We start from the raw sequence: 27,599 nt of genomic DNA, 5'->3' as shown, positions 1-27,599 counted from the left end.
AAGTGTAAGTTTATACCTACATGACTTATTTCTGTAAGGGATGTAAAACGTTTTACCCTGATATATTTTTGTCCAGGTGAGGTCTTGTACTAGCGTAACAACTTCAATAAATTTTGCATGTCCCACTGACAAAGATAAAAAAAATTGTAAGTAGGGCAGACTTAATGCTATTAAGGGATTTGATTATGTTCATCCTGTGGAGAATAAGCTTCCGTTGTCCTAAAGCAAATGTATAGAGAGGAAGTTAAAACTGTAGTAAATGAATTATTTTGTGGAAGTTTGTTTAGACGCTTCCTCAAGACATAGGCTTCCTGGCTAATAATAATGTAAAAGCGAAATGTAGTAAACTTGTATAGATGAACAGCAACACAATATATTTTTCATGCTAAACATAGTTCCTCCACATCTCCCATAATTAGAGGTGTGCTCTGAACAAGCTGAGACTGGTCCTTGCCGAGCAATGAACTCCCGCTGGTACTTTGATGTGACTGAAGGAAAGTGTGCACCATTCTTTTACGGCGGATGTGGTGGGAACCGCAACAACTTTGACTCTGAGGAATACTGCATGGCAGTCTGTGGCAGCGTCAGTAAGTGGACCTCTCAAGCCTGTAGCAGTCTTTCTCTCTCTTGCCACTGACTCTGCTGTTTGTAACAGATTTTTTCTGATTCTTCGAAATGGGGCTGTGCTACCACTAACCATATTTGTCAAGCTTTTCTAATTTCCCATGTTCTATAGAGTGTGTTCAATCATTAATATCTGTCTCTTTCTAATCCAGCATGACAGTGGATGATTTATTTAATCTGTGTTATAGATAGAAGTGTCTTGCAGCTGGGTAACCAAGAATCTTAATGTTTCTTTTATACAAGGCCTTTGCGGGTCCCATTTCTCATGCAGATCTTTCTATGAAGCGTATTTAGATTTGTGCCTCTCTGTCTTCGTGCATGTTTAATGCATGTGCAAGCACTCCAAATGAAACCTACACTCACTTTTTAAGGAAACCTCAAGTGAGTTACGTGTGTGTGGTATTTTTTTTTGTTTTCTTACATGCAAAAACGGTTTCATTTTGTATTTTCTTATTTGGATTCCTGTTTTTCATCAAAGAACAAGCAGAACATATAAACATATAAAAACGCAGAATGTTTACTTTTGTTCCTTACTAATAATAAGTGATTTATTTATTTATTTATTTGGAATCAGTAATCACTAATCACTAAAAGCTGATTGTTAGACAGTATGTGCATGTATGTGTCATGCTCTAAGGGTAACGTGTGCACATCTGAATACATTACTTGGAAAGGCACATTGCCACCCAAAAAGAACAGTGAGCTTCAGACCTCTTTTGAGGGTGGTAATACAACTTAACATGAATTACTTTCCACTTGTGTTTTCACATTTTAACATGCCGTATATTTGCATTCTCAACTTCCAAGAAGAAATATTTGCTCTGTGCTTTCAGTTTGTGAAGCATCAATATCCCCCATCAGAGAATATTGAGTCTGATAAATCAGAGATTACATTTATCAGCTCTGACATTTTTTTGAGAGTTCCTGAAAGTGTCCTCTTCCATCTGCTTTGTCTGCTTTTTTCTTGTGAAAGTTATAGCTACCATTTAAAACTGAAATGTGCAAGCATTATTGTATTTCAGTAGCCTGACTGTTCTTATAAAAGGAAGAGTGCAGCAGACTAGCAGGAATCTATTTTTTTTGGAGAATGTTTTCAAATATTTAGAAAATATTCTTCATCACAGGTTGAGGGAGAAGAAAAGTATAAGTGTTTGGTGAAGGATATGGGGGAAGGTAAAGTAAACTAGGAAGAAGTGTTTTTAGATGATTCCCATGACAAGAGTTACAGAGGAGGAGGATTCCACATCAGCAATGACAAGATTGCATGGAGGGATAAAGGGCAATGGAAAAAAGTAATATCTCTGGGTGGTGTTTGTTCCATTCTAGAGCCATGAAAGGTTGGGATGTGAGAATCCCATCACGAATTGGTTTATAGAAGAGACTGGAAAGGTAGATGAGGATTTTAGCAGAGGTGAAATTGATGCAGTGGCAAATTCTGGCAATGTTCTGTTGATAACAAGGAGACATGTAGGCACAGAATGACCAATGGGAAGACAAGTCCAAAATGGAGGAGCTGTTGACCTTCAAGAAGTTGAACTTTAGCAACTGTTGAACCTTAATAAAGTTCTTCTGCCTTTGTGACATTTAGGCTGCTGACAGACATGGAACACCCCCCCCCCCACCAAACAAACAAAAAAAACCCAGAACCTTTCCGTAAGAGGCATTGCATCAGATGGACCTGGCTCACTTAATATCTGTGTAGATTGCATGCTTCTGCTGGGCTTTTTGGCATTTCTATTGAATCAGCTATTATATATAAGTGCGAAAAAGCCTCACTGAAGTGTAGGATCTATACAGTTGTTGGACGAGCTGGGTCAAACTGATGTGATGCCTCTTCTAGGCATGCGCTGCACTTGGTGCAGGGGTGCACCAAGCTGAAAATAAAGCACTGTTTTTTTGGGGGGGGTTCTTTTTCACATCTGTAGGCAGCCTTATTTTCAGGCGTTTAACCATTATGCACTTGGGAGACTGGTTAGAAAGTGGGGAGTAATTGCATATATCAGATGCCTGTTCAGTTGCACTGTAGTTCAGATTGAAGAGAGCTTGTTCATAGTGAAGTGTCAAAAAAAGTTGAATGCTGTGGGACTTTTCTCATTCAAGATGCCATGGCATTTTGGGGTGTCATGAGATCCTTTGAAAACTGCCATGCAATTTTTGCACTCCTATACATGATTCACAAGACAAAACCAGAGGATTACCAAGGGTTGTTTTGCATCAGAACAGGTTGAGAACCACCAATATAGACAATATAGTTTATCAGGGAGGAGAATTAGTACAATAGGAATAAAACTGATTTCCCTGTCCAGTCTTAAGGATGATCAGGGAGTTTTACTAGTCTGCTGGTGTCCCTAGCTACTCTGAAGTCCAGGTAAAGGGATGTTTTTACTCACTGCATCCTAGACTCTGATATTGTACCCATCACTATTATATCTGAGTGCCTTTGCCAGCATACATTTTTTAATCAGTATCATCCCTGTAGTCAGCATCCAGCAGAGTGCGTTCTGTGACTGCTAGCAGAGTATTCTAAAAGCTGCCTGCACTTGCGCCTATTTTAGGGATAAATGCGAACATTTGCCAACAATTACTACTATCCTATACTTCAGTATGAGATACCAGATTGTAATGAGTTGGCTCCAATCCATTTCCCAACAGGCAGGTGACTGCTTTGCAAAACAAGCACCATCACAATCGGTGACCTTGGCCCTGAAAAAAAGGTCATTGATTGAATAGAACTGAACATGAGACAACTGTCATAGATCACGGTTTTGCTGCATTAGTGGGTAGGGTAGAAAAGCTGTTCCACTACTGTCTGTGTTACGTCTCTCCGATGTGGAGATGTTATCTTATCCCCAGGATGATTCATCTAGAAATTCTTGTGTCGCATGTAGTAAGGGGGGAGGGTAGTGTGTACACTCTAAATTAAATTTGGCTATGCATCAACTCTGTTAGGAAAATTAAGATGCACAGCCTCGATACACGGTCTCTTTTACCTCCTGGAGACATAGTGAGTCTTTCTTGGATTTGTATTTTTACCATAATTTTAAACCAAATAAGATTGTGCAAAAATTTCACCAGTTTTACATTTTAAAGGAACATACATACAAATGCTGTCTTTATTATGGTGTTTCCATTATGAACTCACTTTGGGGGCAAAGTCCTTTTCTATTTAAAAAAAGAAAAAGCTTCTTCCATGAAACTTGGCAAAAGGATTCTAAGCTCTGTCATTAACATGCTTCCAAATGGTGGAGTAAGATACGTGTGGTGTTTCTTATACATATGCACAAAAAAAAAATACTGATGTTACAGCTAAGGTTTGCTTCTGCTCCTATAATTTAAATTATGTTGGGAAAATTGGGGGGAAAAAAAATATGCGCTTATTCATTTCAGCTTTTCCAGCTCCTTCTGAGATCCAAATTCAGTTGAACTCAGAAGTAGACTTTCCATTAAGTACAGTAAGATTTGAATGAAACTGAATAGTAGGGAAGACTGAAAGAGATGCTCTTTCAAATTTTTGGCTTGCTTTTTTCGCACTTGCTCTCGAACAGAATTTTTGTTTGCCTTTAAATTTAAACTTTTCTCATGGGTTTTGACTCATTTTTTCAAGTGCTTTTTCAAGTCAACGTCTGTATCCTCCAAGTGGTGCAGCCATGTAGTCATTTCAGTAATACTGTACTATGCTGGGGGATGGGGAGAGGGAGGAGAAAGGTGGTGTGCAGGGCATATAATCCTATCTCATTTTTTATTTAGAAATATGGTTGTTTCTCAGGTTTGCTCTAATTTTCATTACTGCTGCATTTTCTCATTATGATTATCATTTTGTTGGATTGATATGGCAATGAATATTGAGTGTAATATATCCTAGTAATTAAATAGAATCTTGTTGAAGGACTTGATCAAACCTGTGGAAGGTAATTGAGAGACTTAAACTTATGTTAGTGGGCTTTGAATCATTCACTAAATGGGTGGAGAAAAATATGAAGTGAACAGATTCCATATGGGAATTCTGACAAGGCTTTATCTTATTTTGAGAGTGAGAAACCTGAACTGTTATTCCATAGGGTGGATTTGACATGGTGCTAAAAATGAGAGAGGAGGAATGATTGCTAGAAGAGTAAATTGTTCATGTTGTATGTTTTTTATGAACTCTGCCTATAAAATGTGCTTTAGTGACAGCCCTACAGACTGAAGGTCTGTGTGATCAAATGACTGATCAAATTGTCAAATGGAGACACCCGTTTCTCCTCTTTCCTTCTTGTCTTGCTATCTCATTTCATTTTCTTTCTCTCACTACTCTTCACCCTCCTTTTTCACCTTTAGTCTCTATACTATACTATGTTCATTCTCATTCTTTCATTTGCTGTGCTCTTTATTCCCATGTCAACATCCAGGCACAAGGCTGCTGTTGTTGCCCACTGTCCCACAAGAAAACAAAGTAAAATCAGTGATCATAGCTAGTACAGAGCAGGGGATATATAGTGGCCAGGCCAAATAGCACATGCCTGCACGTACAGGTCAGCATGGTGTTGCTTATAGCTAGAAAGCAGGACCTACTTAATTCTAAGTTTCATGCATTTTGTGGAAACTGCAAAATCCATGAAAAAAAACCAAAAACTGCCGGCTCCCAGTGGAAGACAGCAGTCCTTGTTGTCAGGAGGAGAAGGGGCTGGCTGGCAGGGTGGCACAAAGAGCAGCAGACAAGATGGCAGCTGCCCCCTCATCCCTCTTCCGCCTGTGCCAGGACCTCTCTAACAATCAGAGCCAAGGGTCAGGGCTGCATGAAGGGCAGCCAGCAATCAAGATGCTGCAATCATCCCTTCCCCTCTTCCCACCCAAGCCTCTTTGCCAGTCAGTGCCAAGGGGCAGGGTTGCTACAAAATGACTGCAGAATTAGAACTCTGTTGCAGTCAGCCCACAAAAATTGATAAATCCCCCTGTGATTTAGGTAGATCCCTGCTCATAGCACTTCCTTAGAGCCAGGGAGCTAAAGTTCATATTGGTTTGTATCTATATGCTGAAGGATGGCGGTTGGTTCAGAAAGATGTGCAATTGCATTGGAAAGTGCGATTAGCAGGGTAGCAGTATCCAGCAGAACTAGAAAATGTACAACACTGCTGTATTTTCTCTCATATAACTTGCCCTGGAATGTAATAAGCACCTTTTTTTTTTTTTTGAGAAGCAGACTAAAGAATTTTTTTTCCAGTTATGGCTGTAGAGAGCAGAGACAGAGCCTAATCTTCAGCTGCCTCACCCTCCCTTTTCTGTTTAAAGTTCGGAGAATAGAGATCAGGAGCAGCTAACAGATAGCAAAATTCCCCTAAGAGAGGTTACTTTGATTAGTGGAACAGCACAACCATTAAGAAGGAGAAATGATTGCTTAACACCTCTGGAGTGAAGAACAATGAGCAGCTAAATCAACGGACTACTTATCTGTCTAAATAGTAATGCAACAGCAGGGTGCTTCTATCTCAGTCAGAAAATCAGCTTCCGTCAATTTTGCTTACGTCAATTTTGGGGGAAAGGTGCATGTTGTATTTGAGAAAATAGAGTAAGTGGAGAAAGAATACATATGGATCCGATTTTATAAGTAGGCTGGCAGGTGGCCATGAAACACATGTGCAGTGAACCAGCCAAGTTTTAAGTTCCCCACTTTATCTGGCTAGGGGTTCCTAGAGTCTGCTTCAGTTTCTGAAAACTAGGACAAGACACTGGGCTGCATTTTAAAATTGATCAAGACACTGGGACTGACCTAAAAAACAGATGCATTCTCTGATTTCATGAATGCTGTTCCCTGTTACCCACAGGACAAGGACCACGCTTTACACTGTACTAATGTCCTTCAGCCCTGGTGCGAGAAGACAGTGTTCACCCAGTCCTTGATTTCTCTTTGTAGCTGCTTGCTTGCCAGTTTGGTGGGGTTTGTGTGAAAAGGAATTTTGTTTGTTGTTGACTGGGCTGACACTGCCAAATTTGCAGTAGCAAAACTCATTCACCACTAGACTACACTGAAATCAATGCATTGACCTAAAGGCAGAAGGTTTAAATAGCTCGTTACCCATTCCCAGTCTTTCAGACCACACACCATCTCCAAATTGATTTTTAATACGGAAGTTCAATACAATATGAAGGTACTATACATTTTAAGTACTCAGACTCTACTGCATGACTCTATGCAGACTGGCTCTTAGGGAGCCATTAGGTTTTATAAGGGGGGTTATCCAAATGTAATGATCTCAATGTGAATATCCATTGACAAGATGAGCAAGAAGTGACCTTTATTGTGAAGGAGCTATTTTTTTGTTATTGCCATATCATAAGTTCAGCAGTTATAGGATTTCCTTCACTGACCTTTTCTTTTGTTTTAAACTCTTCCTAAAACTGTAAGAAATATGTCTTTCTACTAAATGCTGTTGGGCAATAAGATTAACTCTCAAACTTAAATCTACAAAGGAGAGGCACTTCAGAGGGACTTTTCTTTCTTCTAGATAGATTTAACAAAGATGTATACAATACAGTGTACTGATATCAGGCATTTGGAGTTGCAGTGTGGTGAGTTCAGAACACCATTAATTTCTTAGTGCTATATTTTAAGTTGTTCTTGGCTTTAACGCAGTCCACAGGGAAGTCATGGGATTTTTTGAGAGGGGTTTGGTTTGGTTTGGATTTGTTGCCCGAGCACTATCTTGTTCTAATATATATATATTTTTAAGATTTGTAAATGTCTATTACATTATGTTGCATTCATAAGACTGATGCAGCCAGTAGTGCTCAAAGCTGTCAGCTGCCCCATTCATCTCCCATGTGTAAACTCTGGACCTTAATGTTAACTGTTTAAATGTCAGCATAACTCTTTCTTTGCTGATGATATTAGAAGAAACTTACAATAACTCTAGAATATTAGGATAACATTTATTCCCCACTCCCTCAAAATACAAGTTAAAGATGTTAAAGGTATACGAACTTACCATAGTACACTAATTTGAACAATACTGTAGAAACCACTTTAAGATGCCCACAAGCACTTTAAGATGCTACTAGCCATTTGTGAAATGCCATTGATTTAAATATTAAAGCCACAACCTAAACCAGTGTAAGCATGCCTTCTAATTCACATAAGAACATCCTGCTTTCAGCTTGTTTTGCAGCTCCTTAATGCTTGTTACGTTATTATTCCCAACCCCTTACTTCTAACAGCAGACTTGAAATTGGCAGGACCTAGTTAGTTTCAGCACTGGTAATAATATAGCACTGACAGTAGATGAGAGAGACTAGAGTAATTGTTCTCAACTGGGGTGATGGGAGATCCCCTTATGGGTGCTACAATACAAGCACTGCCACAGCCACCATAGCAGCCAGATGAAAGTGTCCTGCATGCAGGGTTATGGCACTTATACAGTCCTCCTTCATTGGGGTTCTCTAAACCCTTTTCTTAAAGAAAGCGGAAGAGCCAGCCCTCCCCTCCACCCCACCTCCCGGGGTTGTCAACTCAAATTATTTTTTACTGACAATCTGCACATATCTTACTGATAGAGAAACATGTTTACTGACACATGTTTTAACTGTCATAAAAAAGAATTCTTGGGTTGGCAGCTGTATTGCACTCTGCTCCCCCCCACCACATGGGTCCCCTACTCACCCCATACCCTGACACCTCCAACTGCACCCTTCAGCTCCTCCCAACCCACCCCCTAGTCTTACTCCTGTTGGCTCTGCTCCCACCATCTTGAGACAGACTCTCAATCACTGCTCTCCTCTTCCATCCCACAGCTCCATACCAGCTGCGCTGCTACTCTCCTGGTATCTTTACTGTGAGCAGCTGCTATAGGCAGGGGCCATGCATAGGGAACCCTGCAGCAGCACATTGTGGGGTCTAGCAGGCTCTGGTGAGTGGCAAAGCTGTCACAAGAGTTCAGTGTGTGCAGAGTGCTGAGCTCCAACTCAGACAGTAGGTGCTGTGCTCCATGTGTTTTTCAGCTGCTCCAGCTTTCTTCTTGCCACAGAGTTTAAAGCTGTGGCAATTCCATGTTTTTATGTTTTACAGACTTTTACAAACAAGGCTTTTTAAGTTGTTTGTTTGTTTTTTTTACAGACTTTTCGTAAAATTGTATACAGTTGGAAACCCCGCCCCCCATGCTCCTCCTGAAAACAGAGGCACGTGGAACAGTTCCACCTGTCCTATATGCCTCTTTCTGGGAGACCATACAAGTTTGAACCAGGAACAGCTGCGGCTGGGCTTCATTAGAACCGTGATGCAGGAGGAGTGTGCCCTTCCTGGGCTGGCTGGGCGCACGGGACAGTTTTACTTTGTGGCAGCAACCTCCAGTTGAGAACTGCTGAGATAAGTTGAACACAACAATGGTTCTCAACCAGGGTTGCTGCCACATTCATGTAAGTTGTGGAGGGGTGCCCTGACTGAAAAGGTTGAGAGCTACTGGGACAGAGGATCGGATACCTACCGTGTATCAAGCAGTTTTTCGATTGCCAAATGAGCCTGTGACATGCAGCTTAGCCTAAGATTGTATTTAGCCTATGGCACATGTTTTGGTTTTATACAGTAAACTCAAGTAGGAAAAATTAAAACAAGTACCAATCATTTTAAAGAGTTTCCATTTGATAATAAAAGTGTTTCATAATATAATATGGAAAGCTTCCTCTCCCTCCCTGCCTTACCCCATTTGCATACAAGGATACCTCATTCAATACATTTTGTCTGTCATTAAACCACTGCCAAAAGCAGCATTTGTTCAGCAATGGAAAGTAGTTATGAAATTGATGAAATGCAGCCAACACTGAGCATGACTATAAAACACATGGCCCATACTGTGCAAACATACTGATGGGAACTTAGAACAAGGTTAGTGTAATGCAGCCTATCTGAATATGATATGGTAGTGGCCATTGTGCTCAGTCCCCCTCAGTCAGCTCTTTTTCAAGTCATAGTGAGCTACTACACTGAATACATTTTTACTTCCTCTTCACTCCCACAGCCCAGCTGTGCCTTTCTCATTTTCAATTTTTTCTGTTCCTTCACCAGCCTTAAATGTCAGTAAACATTACTAAACAGGTCTCCAAACAGTTCACTCAGAATCCCTCCTTTGCCCCTCTCTCAACCTGTGTCATCTGATTAGTGTGACCTCACAGGATCCTGGGACATGTTACAAGGACACCTGGTTCCAGTCATTAGTAGGGGGCTAATTAGCACATGGATCCTTTGCTGTGGAGTACACACACATACTGAGCAATGCTGAGCTATGGAGTCGTCATAGCTTGAAATCCTGTTGACTGCTGGGGCCCAGCCCAATGAGCTATAAGGTAAATCATGAGCCTTTTGACTTTGGAATATCTCACCTAGTTTGTACAATATGTAAGAAGATTCAGAAGTGCTGATTAAAAGTGTTTATAGCATACCTGAGCTAAAATTTTGCTTCAGTTTAAAAAAAAGGTAAAATGCGTCAGTTCTTGATTAATTAAATCTATGGGTACCCATAGTAATTTGCCGATATGCAAATTACTACAGGCATGTTTATTTCAAAGTTATTGTTTTCAAATTTACCACTCATTTCTATGTATTCACGGGAGAGCAGGGTCTGACAGTAAGGGGGAGGAGGGAGGATGCCATAGGAAGAAGTTGGCAGCGCAGAGGGCAGGGGTGCCACCAGATTCCTCTAGATTTATTTTCCCTGCTGTAGCAGTGAGAAGGCAACAAATTGAAGGTGAAGTTCCAATAATTAGATAATATACCTGGAAAATTATAACGAATTTACAAATTTTCCATCTATAGAAACCAATTATTGGAGAATTGTCTTACATGCAGGGTTGTCTAATATTCAGGTAAATACAGTAGCATATCTATTTTTTTTCAACCCGTTCTCCTAAACAAGGGAAAGTATGTGTCATCACAATATTATGTGCTATCTAGTTTAATCTTCATATCTATTTCATATTATAATGTGCACCTCTCAAGTCTAGTTGTTGAAAGCCTATAAAATCATAGTTTCATCCCTTTCCTGTTCTTAGAGCAAATGTAAAGAAAATTCATTTGTTCTGGATCTTCACATCTGTCTTATTAACAGGGAGTACAATGTTTTGGCACCTACATTTACGTACCATCATCCAAAGTGTATTTACTGGTGAGCAGCTGAGGCACTGCTACCATCACCATACAGACAGAACTGGTTAAATGTATGAAGTTTCTAGCTAAGGGATTAAATGGCTTTTTCTGTCTTATTTATTAGATGTCTGCTTTTTTTTTTTTTATCTGAAAAACTTCACAAGCCACCTGAGAGAGAATAGAGTTGAGCTCAGAAAACAAGCAGATGAGCAGAACACATTCATCTGGCCTAGATGGCATTGCCCTTTCACTGTTCTTGAGTTTTATGGGGTAATTGGCAGGACTATGTCTATAAAGGCAGTAGAGCTTGCAAGCTTCATCCAAGGAATGCCTTTTTCTTTGACAATGGAGCGTGTGATGGGGAATATACATCACAGTAAGCTACCTGCAGCATTCATTTACCATAGCATTCCTGAAGGTATAATTTAAAGGTACAGAAGTCTTACATTAAAATTTTAACTCTCCCAAACCTAATCTTTGTGATAGTGAATGTGAGTCTGACATTGCAGTACAGTGCTCCCCATTGTATGTGAAGTTTTCACTCAGAGTCAATAAAATGCACAAGCTAATTTATTACAGATGTATCCAGCCAACTCCCAAGGGCATAACCTGTCCCTGACTATTTTATTATCAAGGCATTTTGTTCGTGCTCTAAACAGATGGTTCAGATATCTCTGACTGCCTCCCAAACTGGCCTTAAAGAGGGCTGGTTTAGGTAAAGCCTGTAGAGGGAATTCTGTCTCCCCTGTAAGCAGTCTTGTCTCTGCTGACTTTTATTTATATGGCACAGGAATCAGACACCACCTGATGAAGTTGGTGCCGGTTTTGGCAAGATGGGACTGGGAAGAAATGTCAAAATAACAAATATCTACTGTGAGTTTTTGTCATGCAGTGAACTTGTGTTATAAAGGTACGTGTCACCTTTAGTGGTTGTTTAAGTTGTCAGTTATACTAGAGACATCAGGGACTCTGCCCAAATAGTGCACATGATATAAACCAATGAAAATTGTAAGAAATTAGCAGCATATGACATGCCTGTGGCCCATAGATTTTATGTCTTGATAATGGGTGTGGGTTAGGTTAAAAAACAGAAGCAACACAAAGGATGGAGAGTGCATACAGTTGTTCAGATGAACTGTGAGAAGTCTCACATTTTTGTTCCCCCCGTAGGAAAACCTGCCAGGAAAACACTGTACAAATGTTAGAGGGACTGGGCAGGTGTGTACAGGCACCCTGCACTGCCACTGGCCCACAAACTGGGGGCCCCTGTGCATGAATCTGAGTGTGCTCTGCAGGCTCCCATGTAGTGCCAAGAGCAGCAAGAGGCACAGTGCAGCCCTGATAGGCTGGCTGCCCCAGGGATTCATGCCCCTGTGAGATGCTCCTACTCACAGCACCACTCCCTCCCTCCCTTTCTCCTTGCTGGCAGGCATGGCGAAAAGAGACCTCTCATTGCTTGCAGCCATGTCAACTTCTATTCCCAGAGCCTGCAATGGAACAGCGGTGGTATAGGAGTGAAGGTGTGGGGGCCTGGGTCTGTGTCTTGGAGGTATGAGGTCTGGGCACATACAGGGGTACAGTTGCCTCAGCATCCTTTGTCATCTTGGAACACAGTGCAAGAACTGGTCTTTTCTTGCCCCAAACCAGTCGGCGGGTTTTGCTCCATGCTTGGCTGGAGCTGTGAAATGCAGCCTGAGTCGCAGACTTTCTCCTTGGAGCAAGGGGAGACAGAGGTGCACACTGGGATGGTGGAGGATGATGCTGTGGCTTGTATCAAAAGTGTAAGCACGCTTATTCTCCTGGAAGAAACTCTCCTGGGAGCTGTTTCTTCTTGGTTGGGATTGGATTTATATTTTCATTAGAACCACCCTTTTTGGTCCAGGAGAAACTACATGAACATTTGTGGACTTAAGCTTTCTACTGGGCAAACTGATTCTCTCAGTAGAAACACATAATGCTTGTAAGTACACAAAATATTGACTCAGAACTCTGGATAGAGATTATATCTTTTATTAGACCAACTAGATATTTGCAAAAAAATCTTTATTTACAAGCTTTCAGGTTCACACACCCTTCTTCAGATGTAGGAGAATGCAAAGATCATGAAATTTCTCCTAGGTGGAAATGAAAATTCATATTTTACAGGAGAACTGAAGGTGTTGTAAGAACTTCTGATTGGAAAAGTTTATTTTGTGCAAATTAGATTCAGATAAAAGTTAGAGCAGTCTATTTACCTCAAAGGTGTCTGATGGCAAGGAGAATGTTGAATAATGAATATGAGCGGATGCTAGTTTCAAAAGCTAGAGATGATAACATCCCTTGTGACATGGTAAGTGCCCAAAATATTGTGGGTAGAACAAATAGAAGTTTCTCTTTTAATTGATTATTTTATTCCTTTACATTTTGATTAGGTAAAGAGGTGAAGAAAACTATCTTTTTAGCAATGAAGTATTTTATACAGGCCTTCTATCTTTTTTAATGGCTTTGGTGGGAGGCACATTTTGGGAGGATGCATCCATGTCCTTCAGGTTTTTAAAGTAACCTCAAAATTATTTGATAGGACTGATGTACGAGGATTGTATTTTATGTTTTGGTGCCTAAATTTAGGTTATTTCTTGCCTTCATTCATTCCCTTCTAAGCATGTCCCCTATTTAGCACTATAATTATTATTAGCATGGATTCTTGAAGTCTTAGTAGTAGATAAGGATCATCTTTGTGCTCAGCACCGTACAAACAGAAAAACACTAGTTCTTACCTCGTCCACCTACAATTTAACTGCAAAGAACCACAGAGTTAGCTAGCATGGGTGCTGATCATAATGTGGCTGCAACATCATGGAGCTCAGATGGGCTAGCTGTCTCAATACTTACCGGACTCCATAGTAGGTTTTGTGGCTGGAACTACATTGTGCTGGGCAGTTGCTTGATTGTCAGCTGAAGCTGCATTTATACTTTACCCAGTGGGCCAGCATAAGGGACACACAAGGAGATGGATTTAAAAATTCAGCAAGTGGATGATGGAAGTTGAACTCACTGACTAACTAGAGACAGGAAGTAACATCTTGCTTGGTGATAGACTGAAACACCTTGAAAGTGAAGACAGGCAGTTTGTCTGATGTGCTCTTGAGAGGGTACCAGGGTCCAAACAACAGTGCTCTGAATATATATTAGCAGAAAAATAATACATTTGCCAAGGCCAGAGAAGATGTTACAGCAACTGGGGTATGAGATCCTGAACAAAGTTTAGAGGTGTTATGCAAAAAAAGTTTACATGATATAACCTAGACAGCAGTGTTGGTACTAGTACAGAAATTGGGTGACAGAGTAGGGAAACTTCCTGTTCCCATAAAATCATTTGTCTAGGAGTCTAATTAACTTCCTGTCAAATAGAAGTATCTTTGGTGGTTGTACCTTTGTGCAATGCACATGGGCATTATTTAAACTTAAATGTTTTCACAAATTGATAGGCTCAGGCTTTAGAAAGTAAAGCTTTTTTAAAGTAAAAATAATTTTCCAAACATGAAGTAATTTTCAAGCCTAGCATATGTGATTCTGTGTTTCTGTCCAACTCAGTAGAAGATGCTACAGTAATCTTGCTGTTGAATCGTGCTGAGAATTATGAAATATGAGACAATCTATATCCAGGTGGCATGGTGTTTAAACCCCTATGGGAGATAAGGTAATAAAAACAAGAGGAGAAAAACAACTATTAAAAAGGAAGAGTGCATCTCCTTGGAGCAATAGATGAGGTTCATTTTTCTCCCTCTCTAATGTGTAACTTCATTAATTTTAACTATACTTGTAAGCCGCTGCACTTAATCTCATGAACCTTCTAAAATGAAGCATGCACACATGGAAATGACAAGCATAAATTTGAAGAAGGGAGAGATGCAGGTGATTTCAGAATTCCTTTTTGTTAGCCTGAAATGCTTCATTTATTTATTTATTTGTATAAGGTGGAAATTATATTGATTGCATGCCATTTTAACTTAACGTGGACAGATTTTCTGATTCCACTACACTTATTCTTTTTCCTTTGAAGCAGAACAACCTTAGAACATTGGATACAGAGAGGGATGGAAAGGTTGGTCTAACATCCCCATACGTAGCTATGGATCTCTCTCACCATACTGTAGATTTCTGTACTACTCACTCAGTCCAAGTAACATTTTTTTTAACATGCAGCCACAAGACATAATGGCCATTTTTCCAATAGAAGAGATGATAGCCTAAGTATACCTTGGTAGTTCTGGTTTGAGTATTTAGATTCTGTCCTCTTTAGACCCCATCTTTATTCTTAAATAGCAATTCAGTGGCCTCAGTACTGGACATTCTGGCTGTGGCAAACAGTGTTTCGTTTCTCCTTTTACAGTGTGTTAAAGGTGCTCTCTAGCTTCAGAAGTCAGATCTATAATTATATCCAAACTTCCTTCCAGTCTGGGTGACTTTTGGCACAGTTCAGATGCACTTTTTAGGCTAATAAATCCATCCAGCTTCTCTCTCAAAAACTTTGTTTTCTCCCAAGAAAGCCTACCGTCAAAAAAAAGAAAAAGAGCATAAATGATAAAATAAATACAATTAATCTAATTTTCATAATCATCCCCTGAATGCTAAAAACTGGTAAACGAATGGGCAGTAACAACTAGCAGTAGTTTTAATGAGACCATTAGTAGACATCCTTAACTGTCAATTATAATATTGGCAGCCAGAATAAAATAATCTAACTGGAGGATGGGAATTTTGAGCTGTGAATGCATCTTTCAAACCACATGTTACCTGTGATTTTAATAATTTTTCCATCATCCTACTTTTACTTCTTTTGGCTTTCTTATGGGGAAGTCATCCAGTTCTCTCTTTGGATCAAGCTATCTAACTTTAAACTAAGTAGCTTGACAGCACAAAAATTACTGTCTTGTAAAAATTACTGTAGATTACTATCTTGTAAACCAGTTAGTCTCAAAACTGGTAATAACAATATTGAAAACCCAAATTATTCCATAAAAAATACTTATACTGGAAATTATGGGAAAAGGTAAGGTAATGAAAGTTTACATTAAATGCTACAGTTGCCTAAATTTGTATAATTAATAACTGAAAGCTTTGACTTTAGCCCTACACTGATAATGCAGTTAATATATTGCATTTCAGAAATAATCAGTTAATTCACAGAACATATTATTCTCGTTATAAAGTACCATTCATCCCAAATAACTTCATAAACTATATGCAACTCCAATTCATTTATTTTTTGAACTATTTATGTAGAGAATTCTCACATAATTCTGTTATTTAAGAGATGGGAGGACAGCTACCAGCCTTTTTACATGATACACAAGTATGTGTGAAAATAGAAATGTTTATGGGAAGAATGACTGAATTTTCCTTTTTTTTTTAAGGAGAGGGGGAAGAAACAGAGAGGATCTCACATTTTTCTAATCTTCCTTGATAGATTCTTTAAACTGAAAAATGGAAGGGGAACCACTGACCTTGTTGTGATTTGAATCTGCTTTGTGGGAGTTTAGGATTCTGAAATCAGATGCTTCTGTGCAATGAACTACTTCTCCAAGAACTGACAAAAAACCTCCATAAATATTGTTTGTGAAAGAGCCCTATAATTAGGAGAAAGTAATAGTAGTAGACTCCCACTTGCTTCCTTTTAGGATTTCTAGTTGATTGTTGCCTCAGTCAAGAGAGAAATATTTAAACTAGCTTTAATTTATTTCCATTGATTTGTTTATGTTCTTTGAAATATTTAAATGGAGGATTCTCACATAATCATTTTGGGGTACCATGAATACAAATATGAAAGAAATTGCCTACTGACCTTTATTTTTTAACAGGCCTATGTCTCTTAACCCCATTGCTCTTCAGTTGTCTGTTATCCCAGATTGATTAATAGTTCAGACTTCTTTTTTAAAATTGTTGTTTTGATACTTATTTCCACTTATTTAAAACCTCCTGTGCTTTTGCTTCTGAACCCCAAATCAGTTAACCTATATCGTTAACACCTTGTGACAAGAGACGAAAATACCTCTGTGGACATTTTCTTAATGTCCACAGCAATGCAGGATTGTTCCCTACCCTTAAGTGAAGGCTTTACTGAGTGCAAAAGACATAAACAGAAGGCTTAATAAAGGGTGAAGAGATGACGCTCAAAGGGAAAGTTTAGACTGAATAGTTGGAAATCATTCTTAACAGAAGATTTATTGAAATATGGAACTATCTTCCACATTTTTTTTAATATGGGAGACTTCACATCCACTTTAATTTGCACATTAAGAATACTCTTTACTAATATACAGTCTCAATGTTTCCTTTGAGTTTTATTCCTGCACCCTTACTTCAAATAATTTAAATAATTTCTATTAGCATACTTGTAGGTGGTCATCTCAAGCTGTGCAGCCTTCTAACAAGATATTGCACACATCCATGCACAACTTCTGTCAGAGATGCCTAGGTCATTAATATCACTGCTAGGATTCTGCCTTTTCTGAGCAAGTATAATCACCATACCAGGCACTGATATTGACTAATATCTATCGTAAGTACTAACATGTAACTTTATCATTTAACAGTCTCCTCTGCATGCTCTACACAAATCTTGTACCCACTCTTTCATAATACAACTTATCGGCAGTCCCTCTATGCCAGGTGCACACCAAGTTGTTCCAGCGAAGTCAGGAGTCCCCAATCAACGCTGTCTGAGGGGTCACCGGGAAGGTCCCTTGGTCAGGATCCAGTCCTCACTCACACTGGGAGTCTGGGGTCCAAGCTTGGTACAGCAATGGTCCTTCTGTCCCATCCTTCTAACTGGTCACTTGACATGCATGTTCCTTTATGCCTTATCTTATGCTAATCTGTTGGCTTCAGAGCCACTCACAGTCTTACCCTATAGCTGTTACTGTATGGGTTCAAAAGGTGTTAGAAATTATCATGAAAGGTTACCACCTGAACTCGGGTTCACCCAGTAAGCAAATTACTCCACATTACTTTGAGGTTTGAAATTAGCATTACCTGCCCAATCTCAACCCCTTGGTTTCTTATTCCTTGGATTCCTAGGAATGTGCTAATTATATTAGGTGGTCAGATCTTGTTATGGGTGACCTTTAAAAAAAACCTGTTAGATCAGCTAATCTTGTAGTTTGCTTATTTTGGGGGCCCATGATCAGCGCAAACAGTTAGATTCAACACTGGTTAAATTGTGACAGGCAAATTCCACTTGCAAGTTGCAAACTTTCAAACTTTGCATTAGTTAATCTTAACTGCTAAACAATTGCCTAGATGTCTCCAAGAGCATATATTTAATGCTCATGATAGTAACCCCTCTGGTTCTGGCCACCACACGTGGGCTGCTGATCCAATTCCCTCCCTGCTGTATACCCCCATTCACTTATTGGTGCCATGGTAAACCCCAGTTGGAAACAGCAAATTTGGTAGTTAAGACACAAAGTAGGAGGCTTTAACTCACTGCTTTAATATGGTCTGTGACAAACCCATCTCCCCACTGTGCTCCTGTTTGCTTCAAGGAACAGACCATGATTGCCTTGAGAACTCCTTAACTCAGCAAGCCTCAGTTCCCCTGCCCTGATACCAGAACTTGCAGTCCTAGCAAAGGAATCTTGGCCAGATCAAGGTGCCCATCCCCCGCTTTTGGGTTGAAAAGAAATACAAGTCCTCCTCTTCATAAAAAGAACAAGCCTGGAATATCACTCACCCAGAAATCACTCCTTCCACAGGCAATCAATAAGAAGACAAACAACAAAAGGATTTATTACATTGGATAATAAACCTTGTAAACTGCACAGTGCTCAATACACATTTTATAAGAAAAAAACAGCATGAACATCCATCATTCATATTTCTATTCATAATTATATATTAATGTTTAATGGTGAGGAAACTGGAGAGTGAACTTATGGGAAAATACAAAAAGAAAAAATGGAAAGCAAGAACTTATGAAATTTATTCATTGGGGGTTGCTGGGCAAGCCACTAAACCCCATTGTATGCCAGTGTCTTCATTGGCAGAATAACATTAACTGCTTACCTATCTCACAGGGGTTGTTATAAGGGCTGTTGTTTAAAAGTAGTGTGTATATATGTACAAAAATGTGAGTAACATATATATGGGCTACACTTCTATATATATTGATCTATAATTGGGTGAATATAGGTAGGTGACTGAATTATGGAGTTATAGTTACCTTTCATCATAATTATCTCTGTAATTCACAAAGAGCGTATTACATTCTTGCATTTCCTGACTTTTGCCATTTTAGTTTTGCAAAGTTAATGTTGCATTTTCTGTGGTAATTTAGCTAGGCAGTGACAGCTTAAAATAAAATAATGAAAATAAATGGTCTGTGATTAAAATTTGCCTGAGTCAGGCTTTTCAAGCTATGTGTAAACGTACAAGAGAAGGGTTATATTTTTTTACAACTGCTACTGGTTGTCTAAAGGCTCAGTTGGGTTGACTGGTTTTCTTTGTTAAGATTGTACCTTTGTAATAGTTTTTTGTTTTTTTTAATGAAAGCTTAACGTTTGCTTTATATTGTAGATTGCAGTAAAAATTAACACCCCCCCAAACTCCCCTCACAACCAACTCTAGAACAGCTCTTAAGAACTGCAGAAATAAATGTTGGTTTGTGGTGTTTGTGCTTTTCTTTTGTTCTGGTTTTGTTTGATTGGTTACTTTAGGAGAAAAAAAAGGACTTCAGGGTTTTTGGTAGACACAAATTGTGACATGCATTGTTTTAGCAACTGCAAGAGTCACGTAAGCCTTCTTTGCAGAATGTGCAGTGATATCCTAAATGAGATGTTGATTAATTAGCTTAATTAAAGAAGTAGCTGTTGTTCCTGATCTTGCTGTTGATACTCCTATGGCTATAAACAGACATTGCCAAATGAATAGGTTCTGGGGCACACAGGATCAGGCCCCTGAAGTCCCAGCAGTGCCTGCCCGGCATGGCTAGAGAGCTAGGCTGCCCGTACTCTCCCACCTTTAAAAAAGGGGATGGACATTTGTTTGTTTTGCTTTGTGATACCATAAAAATGTTTACGATAGCACAAAGGCAACATCTATTTGCAGCCTAGCACAGTTGTATTTTTACCATATGGTAAAGTTATTATTGCATATTACAGAATACATTTTAAAAATTGCAAACCTTTTTTTGAGTTAACATTTTTGTTGGGTCCTTAACATTTAATTCAAATGGGTCCCTCAACTATGAATACACTCATGTTTTGTTTTGTTTACGAGTCAATAAGCATTCCCACTGAAGTCAATATAATAACTTGTGTGAATAAACTTCAGTAACATTTTGTGGGTGTAAGGTCATAGTTGTATCTGTTTGTTTGTTTTCCCCTGTGTAATTCAAAATCAGAAGGAAAAGCTGTTGAGTTACCAGAATCACATGCTCAGTCTTGAGATTTTAGAGGAATAACTGGCATTTAAACACCTGAATTCATACTCATAGGAAGAAGAATGTATGTGCCATGGACAGATTCTGTCAATAGCATTTTAAAATTAATTTGCAGCAGCAGAACAAAATCACGCAGCAGATATGAGACTTAATTGTAACAAAACATTTAGGGAGAATGCAGTTAAAATGGATTGATTGATTACTCTTAGAAATAAAAAAAAGAAGAAAAACCTCCCATTAAATCTCGTAGTTGCTATATAATTACAGAATTCTTATCCACTCGGCTTAAATTACCCAAAATACAAACTTTCTCCTTTCCCTGATGTCATATAGATAGCTTAATTAACTAGTAGGAGTGCCTAACAATCAAGCTATTCTTGCTTAATCTCAAATGTCTTGATCAGCTTGATAGCAAAGCCTATTTTTTATCCAAGTTACAGCAAAGAAGGCTTACAAAACACACCTTTGTGAGAATGATGTGTCACTGAGCGTAGGGTTTTAAATGGCATTTCTTTGGACTACAGGAATGGTTGTGGTTTACACGGTCTCTGTAGTGTTTTTGTGTTGCTGCTCTTGTTTGTGTTATCTCACCTTTACAAACAAATGACTAAAAGCATGTGGTTTTGAAAAACGTCTGCTGTTTTTCTGTATCATAGGCAGCGCCAAATGTGTTTACTGTTGCATGTTCCCTTTGCCAATGGTTCATAATCTGTTCAAGTAACATTGTACTGATGATTTGAGTTTTTCCCAAGTTATAAAAAAGGTGAGATCTTTCTCGTATGTCACCATTTTTCTTTTACACACACACACATTTGCACATGTAATTTATGCAGCTAACCTCTTGACTTCTGTTACTTGAAGGACTTTTTTTCTACTCGAGTGAAACATAGCTGTTTGCTTTTATGTGCAACTAAATTACATTTATATATATTAAACTGGAAATTGTGCTTTGTTCCCTCCTTTTCTCCTATAAACCCCTCTGCCCCAGTACCCACCACAGCTGCCAGCACTCCTGATGCTGTTGATAAGTACTTGGAGACACCTGGTGATGAGAATGAACATGCCCATTTCCAGAAAGCCAAAGAAAGGCTTGAAGCCAAGCACCGTGAACGCATGTCTCAGGTATGCTATATTCTTTATTCATAATTGTGGCTGATTTCTTGCCAGATTCATGGATTCTTTGACTTCCTGTATTTCCCATAGCTTTCTCTTGCTGTTTTGCTAAATTGTAATAGGACCCATCTGTTGCCTTTCTGACTGTCTGTCTGCAGGAGAGAAGAAGTTCAAATGACTAAAATACAAATTCACGGACAAGATTCTGTGTGTAGGAATGGATCACATATATATGTCTTGAGAATGATTTGCCATTTCTTATCTGTGGTGATAGGAAAACATCCTTTCATAGATTTCATAGATTTCATAGACATTAGGGCTGGAAGGGACCTCGGGAGATCATCGAGTCCAGCCCCCTGCCCAAAGGGCAGGAAGTCAGCTGGGGTCATAGGATCCCAGCAAGATAAGCATCCAATTTACTCTTGAAGGTGTTCAATGTAGGTGCTTGAACCACCTCCGCTGGCAGCCTGTTCCAGACCTTGGGGGCTCGGACAGTAAAGAAATTCTTCCTTATGTCCAGCCTGAAACGGTCTTGCAGGAGTTTGTGACCGTTCGACCTCGTCATCCCTTGGGGTGCTCTGGTGAACAGACGTTCCCCCAGATCCTGGTGGTCACCCCTGATAAACTTATAGGTGGCCATCAGATCACCCCTGAGCCTGCGCTTTTCCAGGCTAAAGAGTCCCGTGGCTCTCAGAAGTTGACTTTGAGAAATAGTGCTACTGCTTGTTAGTGAGAATATCTGTTCGGCTGTGTTGAATGATTCTTCAGTTTAAATTGGGAAATGACTTAATTTGTACATAGTTATTTATTTTTATTATTGCAGCCTTGAGGATACCTCTAATTCGGAAGACTTGTTTATTTCTTTTAGATACATGTGTGTACATCACTATTTACTTTTTTAAAACGAGCTTGTATATGTGCACATGTGAAACATATCTAAAGCCAGAGAAAGGAGGAAAATTTTGTGAGCTAAATGTTAAAAGATAATTTTTCCTTAACTAGACAGGATCACGTGCTGAACCTGTATATGCTAAGTTATCCTTTTAGGTAATCATGTTGTGTGTTTACCATAAATATCTTAAAAACAGGTTTTGTAATGGAAATGTCAACAGAAATTCTGCTACCTGTGCTCTAATAAATAACACAATGAAAAACAATATTAAAAGAGAAAAAAGTATAAAGGGATATTAGTAATACGTATTAGGTGTCAAAACATTGACTCCAGAAAGCTAATCTGATGCAACTTGAAGGCACTGTGTATACTATCAGTTTTTCACAGGAATTTTTCATTATAATTTATCCTCTGCTGCATTTTCAGCATAGGATTTGTTGCAGTGTTTTTCCATAACTCATCTTCTTGTTCATACTTTTGTTCTGTATACCTTATGTTTTCCCATATAATACAGATTCTTTAACCTTCAGGAGTCACATTTTCAAACCCATGAAGATTGATTGGATTTGAAATCAGCAAAAAAAGGTTCACCATGTGTTAAGCCCCATAATTATCCTCAGCACTTTAAAGATATATAAGAAAGGTCATTGATGGCTGAAGCTTATGTTCTAAATTCACACACAGGAAATATGAAAATAAAGCAGAAAGTCAGTGGGATGTTTTTCTGGCCTACTGACCTGTACTTCAGTGGCTACATAACATGGAGATTATCACTTCCAGATAAAGGAAAAGGTTATGAAATAATCCCACTGAAATCATTAAAGCACTGATTACCTTTGCCTTTCAGAAAAATTACCAGTTTTGTTAAAATTACCTACCTCAGTGGCCTAGCTGATAGCAGTTCAAATTGTATATTGCACTAATGCATAAGAGATCCCATTCAAAACTAACCTGAGGGTTTTGTCTTTGATCAGTGGGGACCTGTGCAGTGTCCCTGTGAGATAAGGAAAGGTAAAGAGGAAAGTGTGCCCTGGACTCCTACAGTGAGGGTAATTAGTCTCAGTTAAAATTCTCAGTCCATTAGAAATGATCTCTTGGTATGGCTGCAGTGATGTGCTTTGGGGAAAATAGGATTCTAATGGAGAAAAATAACACTGACTTAAGTTCCCCCTCTAAGGCCCCAGTCATGCAAATGATCTGTGGGGCATACTGAAACCTGACTATTTGGAGTCTCACTGAGTATCAGGGTTTCCAGACCTATAATCTGGTATTTTTACTTACAAACTACAAGCTTTTTACTGACTACCGAACTTTTTTACTGCCATTTTTTTACTGAGACTCAGATTGCCCAGGGTCATAAAGCCCTGCCTACCTTTGAAACAAACAGCTGTTACAGGGAGCCAATGGCCAACAGGGTGCAGCAGCAGCAGGGTAGTGGTGGGGGTAGATTGGGGACTGGCTATAGAGGCCCCTGTAAGCCACAAAACCATGAAGAGCTCTCTGCTCTTGTTCCATCATGAGGTAGCACTGCTCTGTTCTGTTTGTCCATCACCGCTGAAGTTTGCATCCAGCCTCCTTCTGACAATGAATCTTCAATCAAGCTTATGGTTTCTTAATTTTTTTTTTTACAGGCAGCTCAGGTTTTTTTGTGGCCTTTACAGATGGTAAGGACTGTCCATAAATTTATGGACATTGGAAAACACTGCAAAATACATGTTAAGGCCACTTTGGGGGATCTGCCCATATACAGCAGGTTGTAGAATCAGGGCATAAGCAGACATCTTTGTTGAAATATACTCACTTCTGCATTTGGGTATAGCAGTGACTCCACAATTGGGCAGTTGCACAGAAAATAGAAGACATTTCTCTACAGTGTATTCTAATATAGACTATCACAATGGAGAGAATGTGTCAACATTTATTAAGTGGTCAGCTGGTACCCTAAAGTTCTGCATGTCCAAGGAAAAGTGCTTTGAAAATAATGAGATGATATAAGGATACAAGATTTTTTTTTATTATTCCTTATAATTTGGGCTTATTCTTTACAGTTGCTATTAAAATCTTTGTATGAGCTTTAATGGTTTGGCTTAACCTTTAAGAATGGTATCTGCATAAACTGTGAAAGGTTGAAAAGTTCATGTAGGTGTAATCATCCAGAAACCATTACAAAGAAAGCATGCATTAAAAAAAAAAAAGGATTATGATACTTGGTCCATAGATTAAGTGGGAAAACAATAAGAAGTTGCAGCTCCAAAAAACTTGTTTACAACCACTTTGTTTGTTATTTTTAACAGACATTTCTGGCAGCTTCATAATCTAGGTGAAATCACAATAAGCTTTGGGAACTTTTTAAAAGAACATTAGGATAATAAAAACTTTTTTTTTAAATGTGTTTAATCACTTGTATTGTATACTTTTCTTGCCATCTAATTTTTTTCCAAAAGAATGTGGGAGCTGAGAAACTGGTATGCCAGCTACTGAATTTACTTACATACCAGATGCACTTTTCCTGTCCCAAAATTAGCCCTCCAGAATTGGGAATGCATGTTTTAACTGGGAAGGCAGAAGAAGCAGGGAAGACTAGGAATACGCAGACACTGTGCTCTAATGGCTGCCTCTTCTGACCACAGGAAACAGTATACTCAGTGTCCTGTGTTAACCCTCTGCACTTGCTGTTGTATGAGAAATGTAGCTTGTGCCTGAAGCAGCAAGTGAACTGCTGACTGCAGTGTGTGCAGTCTTGATGAGGCTCATAGTATAGAAACCACATTATTTATAGGAATTTATAAGAAGAACTATTTACAGTAAAATCTGGCTTCTGCCCTTACAAGGTGTTAAAGAGGATGGGTCTGAGCACTGATCTCTGAGGGGGACCACTGGAGACGGCCTTCCAGGATGAGGCCATCGCATCAATTACAACTCTCTCAGAGGCCAATCCCAGATAGTTGTAATCGATGGGATGGCCTCATATTGGAGGGCCATCTCCAGTGATGTTCCCCAGGGATCAGTGCTTGGGCCCATGCTCTTTAATATCTTTATCGATGACTTGGATGAGGGGGTGGAAAATGCAATGATTAAGTTTGCAAATGACACCAAGCTGTGGGGAAATGCGGGCATGTCTGGGGATAGGGTAAGGATCTAGGATGACCTTGACAGGCTGGTCCTATTGGCCGAACATAATCAGATGCGGTTCAGTAGGGACAAGTGCTGGGTCCTCCCATCTGGGTAGGAAGAACCTTTACCATGACTATATGATGGGTGGTGATCCAGTGGCTGGCACTGCATCTGAAAGGGTCCTGGGCATGACAGTAGACCGGAAGATAAATATGACCCAACAGTGCAAGGAAATTGCCAGCAGGGCAAATAGAACTGGCATGCATCAGCCTATGTGTTGCCAATAAATCAAGGGAGGTGCTTCTCCCCCTCTATGTGGCATTGGTAAGGCCGCAGCAGGAATACTGTGTTCAGTTCTGGGCACCACGCTTCAGGAAGGATGGGAATGAGCTCAAAAGGGTACAGAGAAGGGCCACCCATATGATTAGGGGCCTGGAGGATATGCCCTATGAGGAGAGACTCTGAGAACTGGGTTTGTTTAGTCTGAGCCAGAGAAGACTGAGAGGTGACTAGATAGCCACCTACAGGTATATCGAGTGTGAACACCAAGATCTAGGGGAGCAATTCTTCAGAAAGGCACCCCCTGGGAGGACGAGGACCAATGGGCACAAGCTAATTGAGGAAAAATTTAGAATGGACATAAAGAAAAACTTATTTTCTGTAAGGGTATCTACAATCTGAAACACACTCGGAGCGGAGGTGGTGTAGTTGCCACCCTTGGAGGTGTTCAAGCTGGTTCAGAGAGGTGATACTTCCCCTCTATGCGACTTTCGTCAGGCCGCAATTAGAGTACTGCATCCAGTACTGGGTGCCGCACTTCAAGAGGGATGTGGCCAGCCTGGAGAGGGTTCAGAGGAGGGCCACTGGCTTGGTGAGAGGGCAGCAGAACAGGCCCTGTGAGGAGAGACTGAGGGACCTGAACCTGTTCGGCCTTGGCAAGAGGAGGCTGAGGGGGGGCGGGGCCTGGTGGCTGCCTACAAACTCGTTAGGGGAGATCAACAACAAATAGGTAGAGCCCTTTTCTCTCCAGCCCCACCTGGGGTGACAAGGAACAATGGTAATAAGCTGATGGAGAATAGGTTTAGGTTAGAGTTCAAAAGGCAATATTTTACAGTTAGGGTGGCCAGAATCTGGAACCAACTTCCCAGGGAAGTGGTCCTTTCCCCAGCTTGGGCAAATTCAAAAGGAGGTTGGATGATCACCTGTCTGGGGTCTTGTGAACCCAGCATTCATTCCTGCCTGTGGCACGGGATCAGTCTAAATGATCTGTCCAGGCCCCTCCTGACCTTAGCTACTATGAAGAGGAGGCTGAACAAGCACCTCGTTGAGCTTGTTTGAGCCCAGTAACCTCCTGTCCATGGCAGGGGACTGGACTTGATCTTGCAGGTCCCTTCCGGTCCTTCGATTCTATAATTCTGAGGGTCTTAGGTCTGGCCTTCTGTGCTGGCCTGCCACACCAGGAAGTTCCTGCTACCTTACTTGGACAGTCTCCTGAAATGCTACATTTCCTTGATGCAGTATGTTTCTAGGAGAATTTAATCTGCCACATGTGACTCTGGAAAAATCTTTTTTTCTGAATTCTGCATGTCTTTTGGGAACATGTGATATGCAATAGAATAAAATTTGATGTGATAAAAAGATACATTTTTTCCTCAGCAACATGCAGAACTTGCATCTGTGTTTTGCAACTTATCTCCAGCAGACAGGGTGAATAATAACCAATTTTTTTATTATTTTAATCAGATTTTTTAAAATGTAAATTAAGAAAACATCTTGAACTTACCACAACATATTAAAATAATGTAAGTGAAATAATTTTTAAGCAGTACTAAAGTTTTAAAGACAATCAAATCACTAAACTGGTGGAAATCAGTAACTAAACTATGGGAATCAAAGCATATTGAACGGTTAACCCAACTTTTGACAACAGTAGCTTTTTCAGTAGCTGCAGAAAAGGAAAATAGTGTCTTCATTGCAGTTTGCTCTGCCAGTTTAGCAGAGCTCATTGACCAGTTCTTTAGCTCAATGACAAACTTTAATTGTAGAAGTGGAGTTTAGGAGCAAAGCAGGAAGTTCTGCTTCCAATATATGAATAAAAACAAGGTACAAAAGAACAAGATCAGCTATTTTTTTAGTCTTAAATGTTGTCTGACTTGTGATGTGCTGGTTTCCACGCTTCACTGGGAAAAGAGAGAGATCGAACCCCTTCTGGGCAAGGAAAGTCTAGAACCTGCGTCTACAGATTCCTGAGCAAAGTGCTCTAACCAATGAGCTCAATAACAAAAATATGGGAGGTCCTCCTTCAGAATCTGCATGGCCAGTGTGTA

At 39.7% G+C, this 27,599-nt stretch overlaps 1 protein-coding gene across 4 annotated transcripts in view; it reads left to right on the top strand.

The window, feature by feature from the left end:
* APP (amyloid beta precursor protein) overlaps window positions 1–27,599 on the top strand; it is a 366,031-nt gene that overhangs the window by 258,341 nt on the left and 80,091 nt on the right. For 2 of the 4 annotated variants that reach the window (XM_090060378.1, XM_090060373.1), the window contains exons 7-8: window positions 420–587; window positions 21,142–21,275. In XM_090060378.1, coding sequence (XP_089916504.1) covers window positions 420–587; window positions 21,142–21,275 — 302 coding nt within the window. The remainder of the gene's footprint in view (window positions 1–419; window positions 588–21,141; window positions 21,276–27,599) is intronic. The other 2 variants (XM_090060391.1, XM_090060383.1) reach the window with 1 other exon arrangement.

Source organism: Crocodylus siamensis, chromosome 1 (genome assembly GCF_052110815.1).
Source record: "Crocodylus siamensis isolate JL-2025a chromosome 1, ASM5211081v1, whole genome shotgun sequence".
In the NCBI taxonomy this organism is placed as follows: domain Eukaryota; kingdom Metazoa; phylum Chordata; order Crocodylia; family Crocodylidae; genus Crocodylus; species Crocodylus siamensis.
The sequence above is the reverse complement of the archived record's forward strand: the minus strand, read 5'-3'. Positions and strand labels throughout refer to the sequence as shown.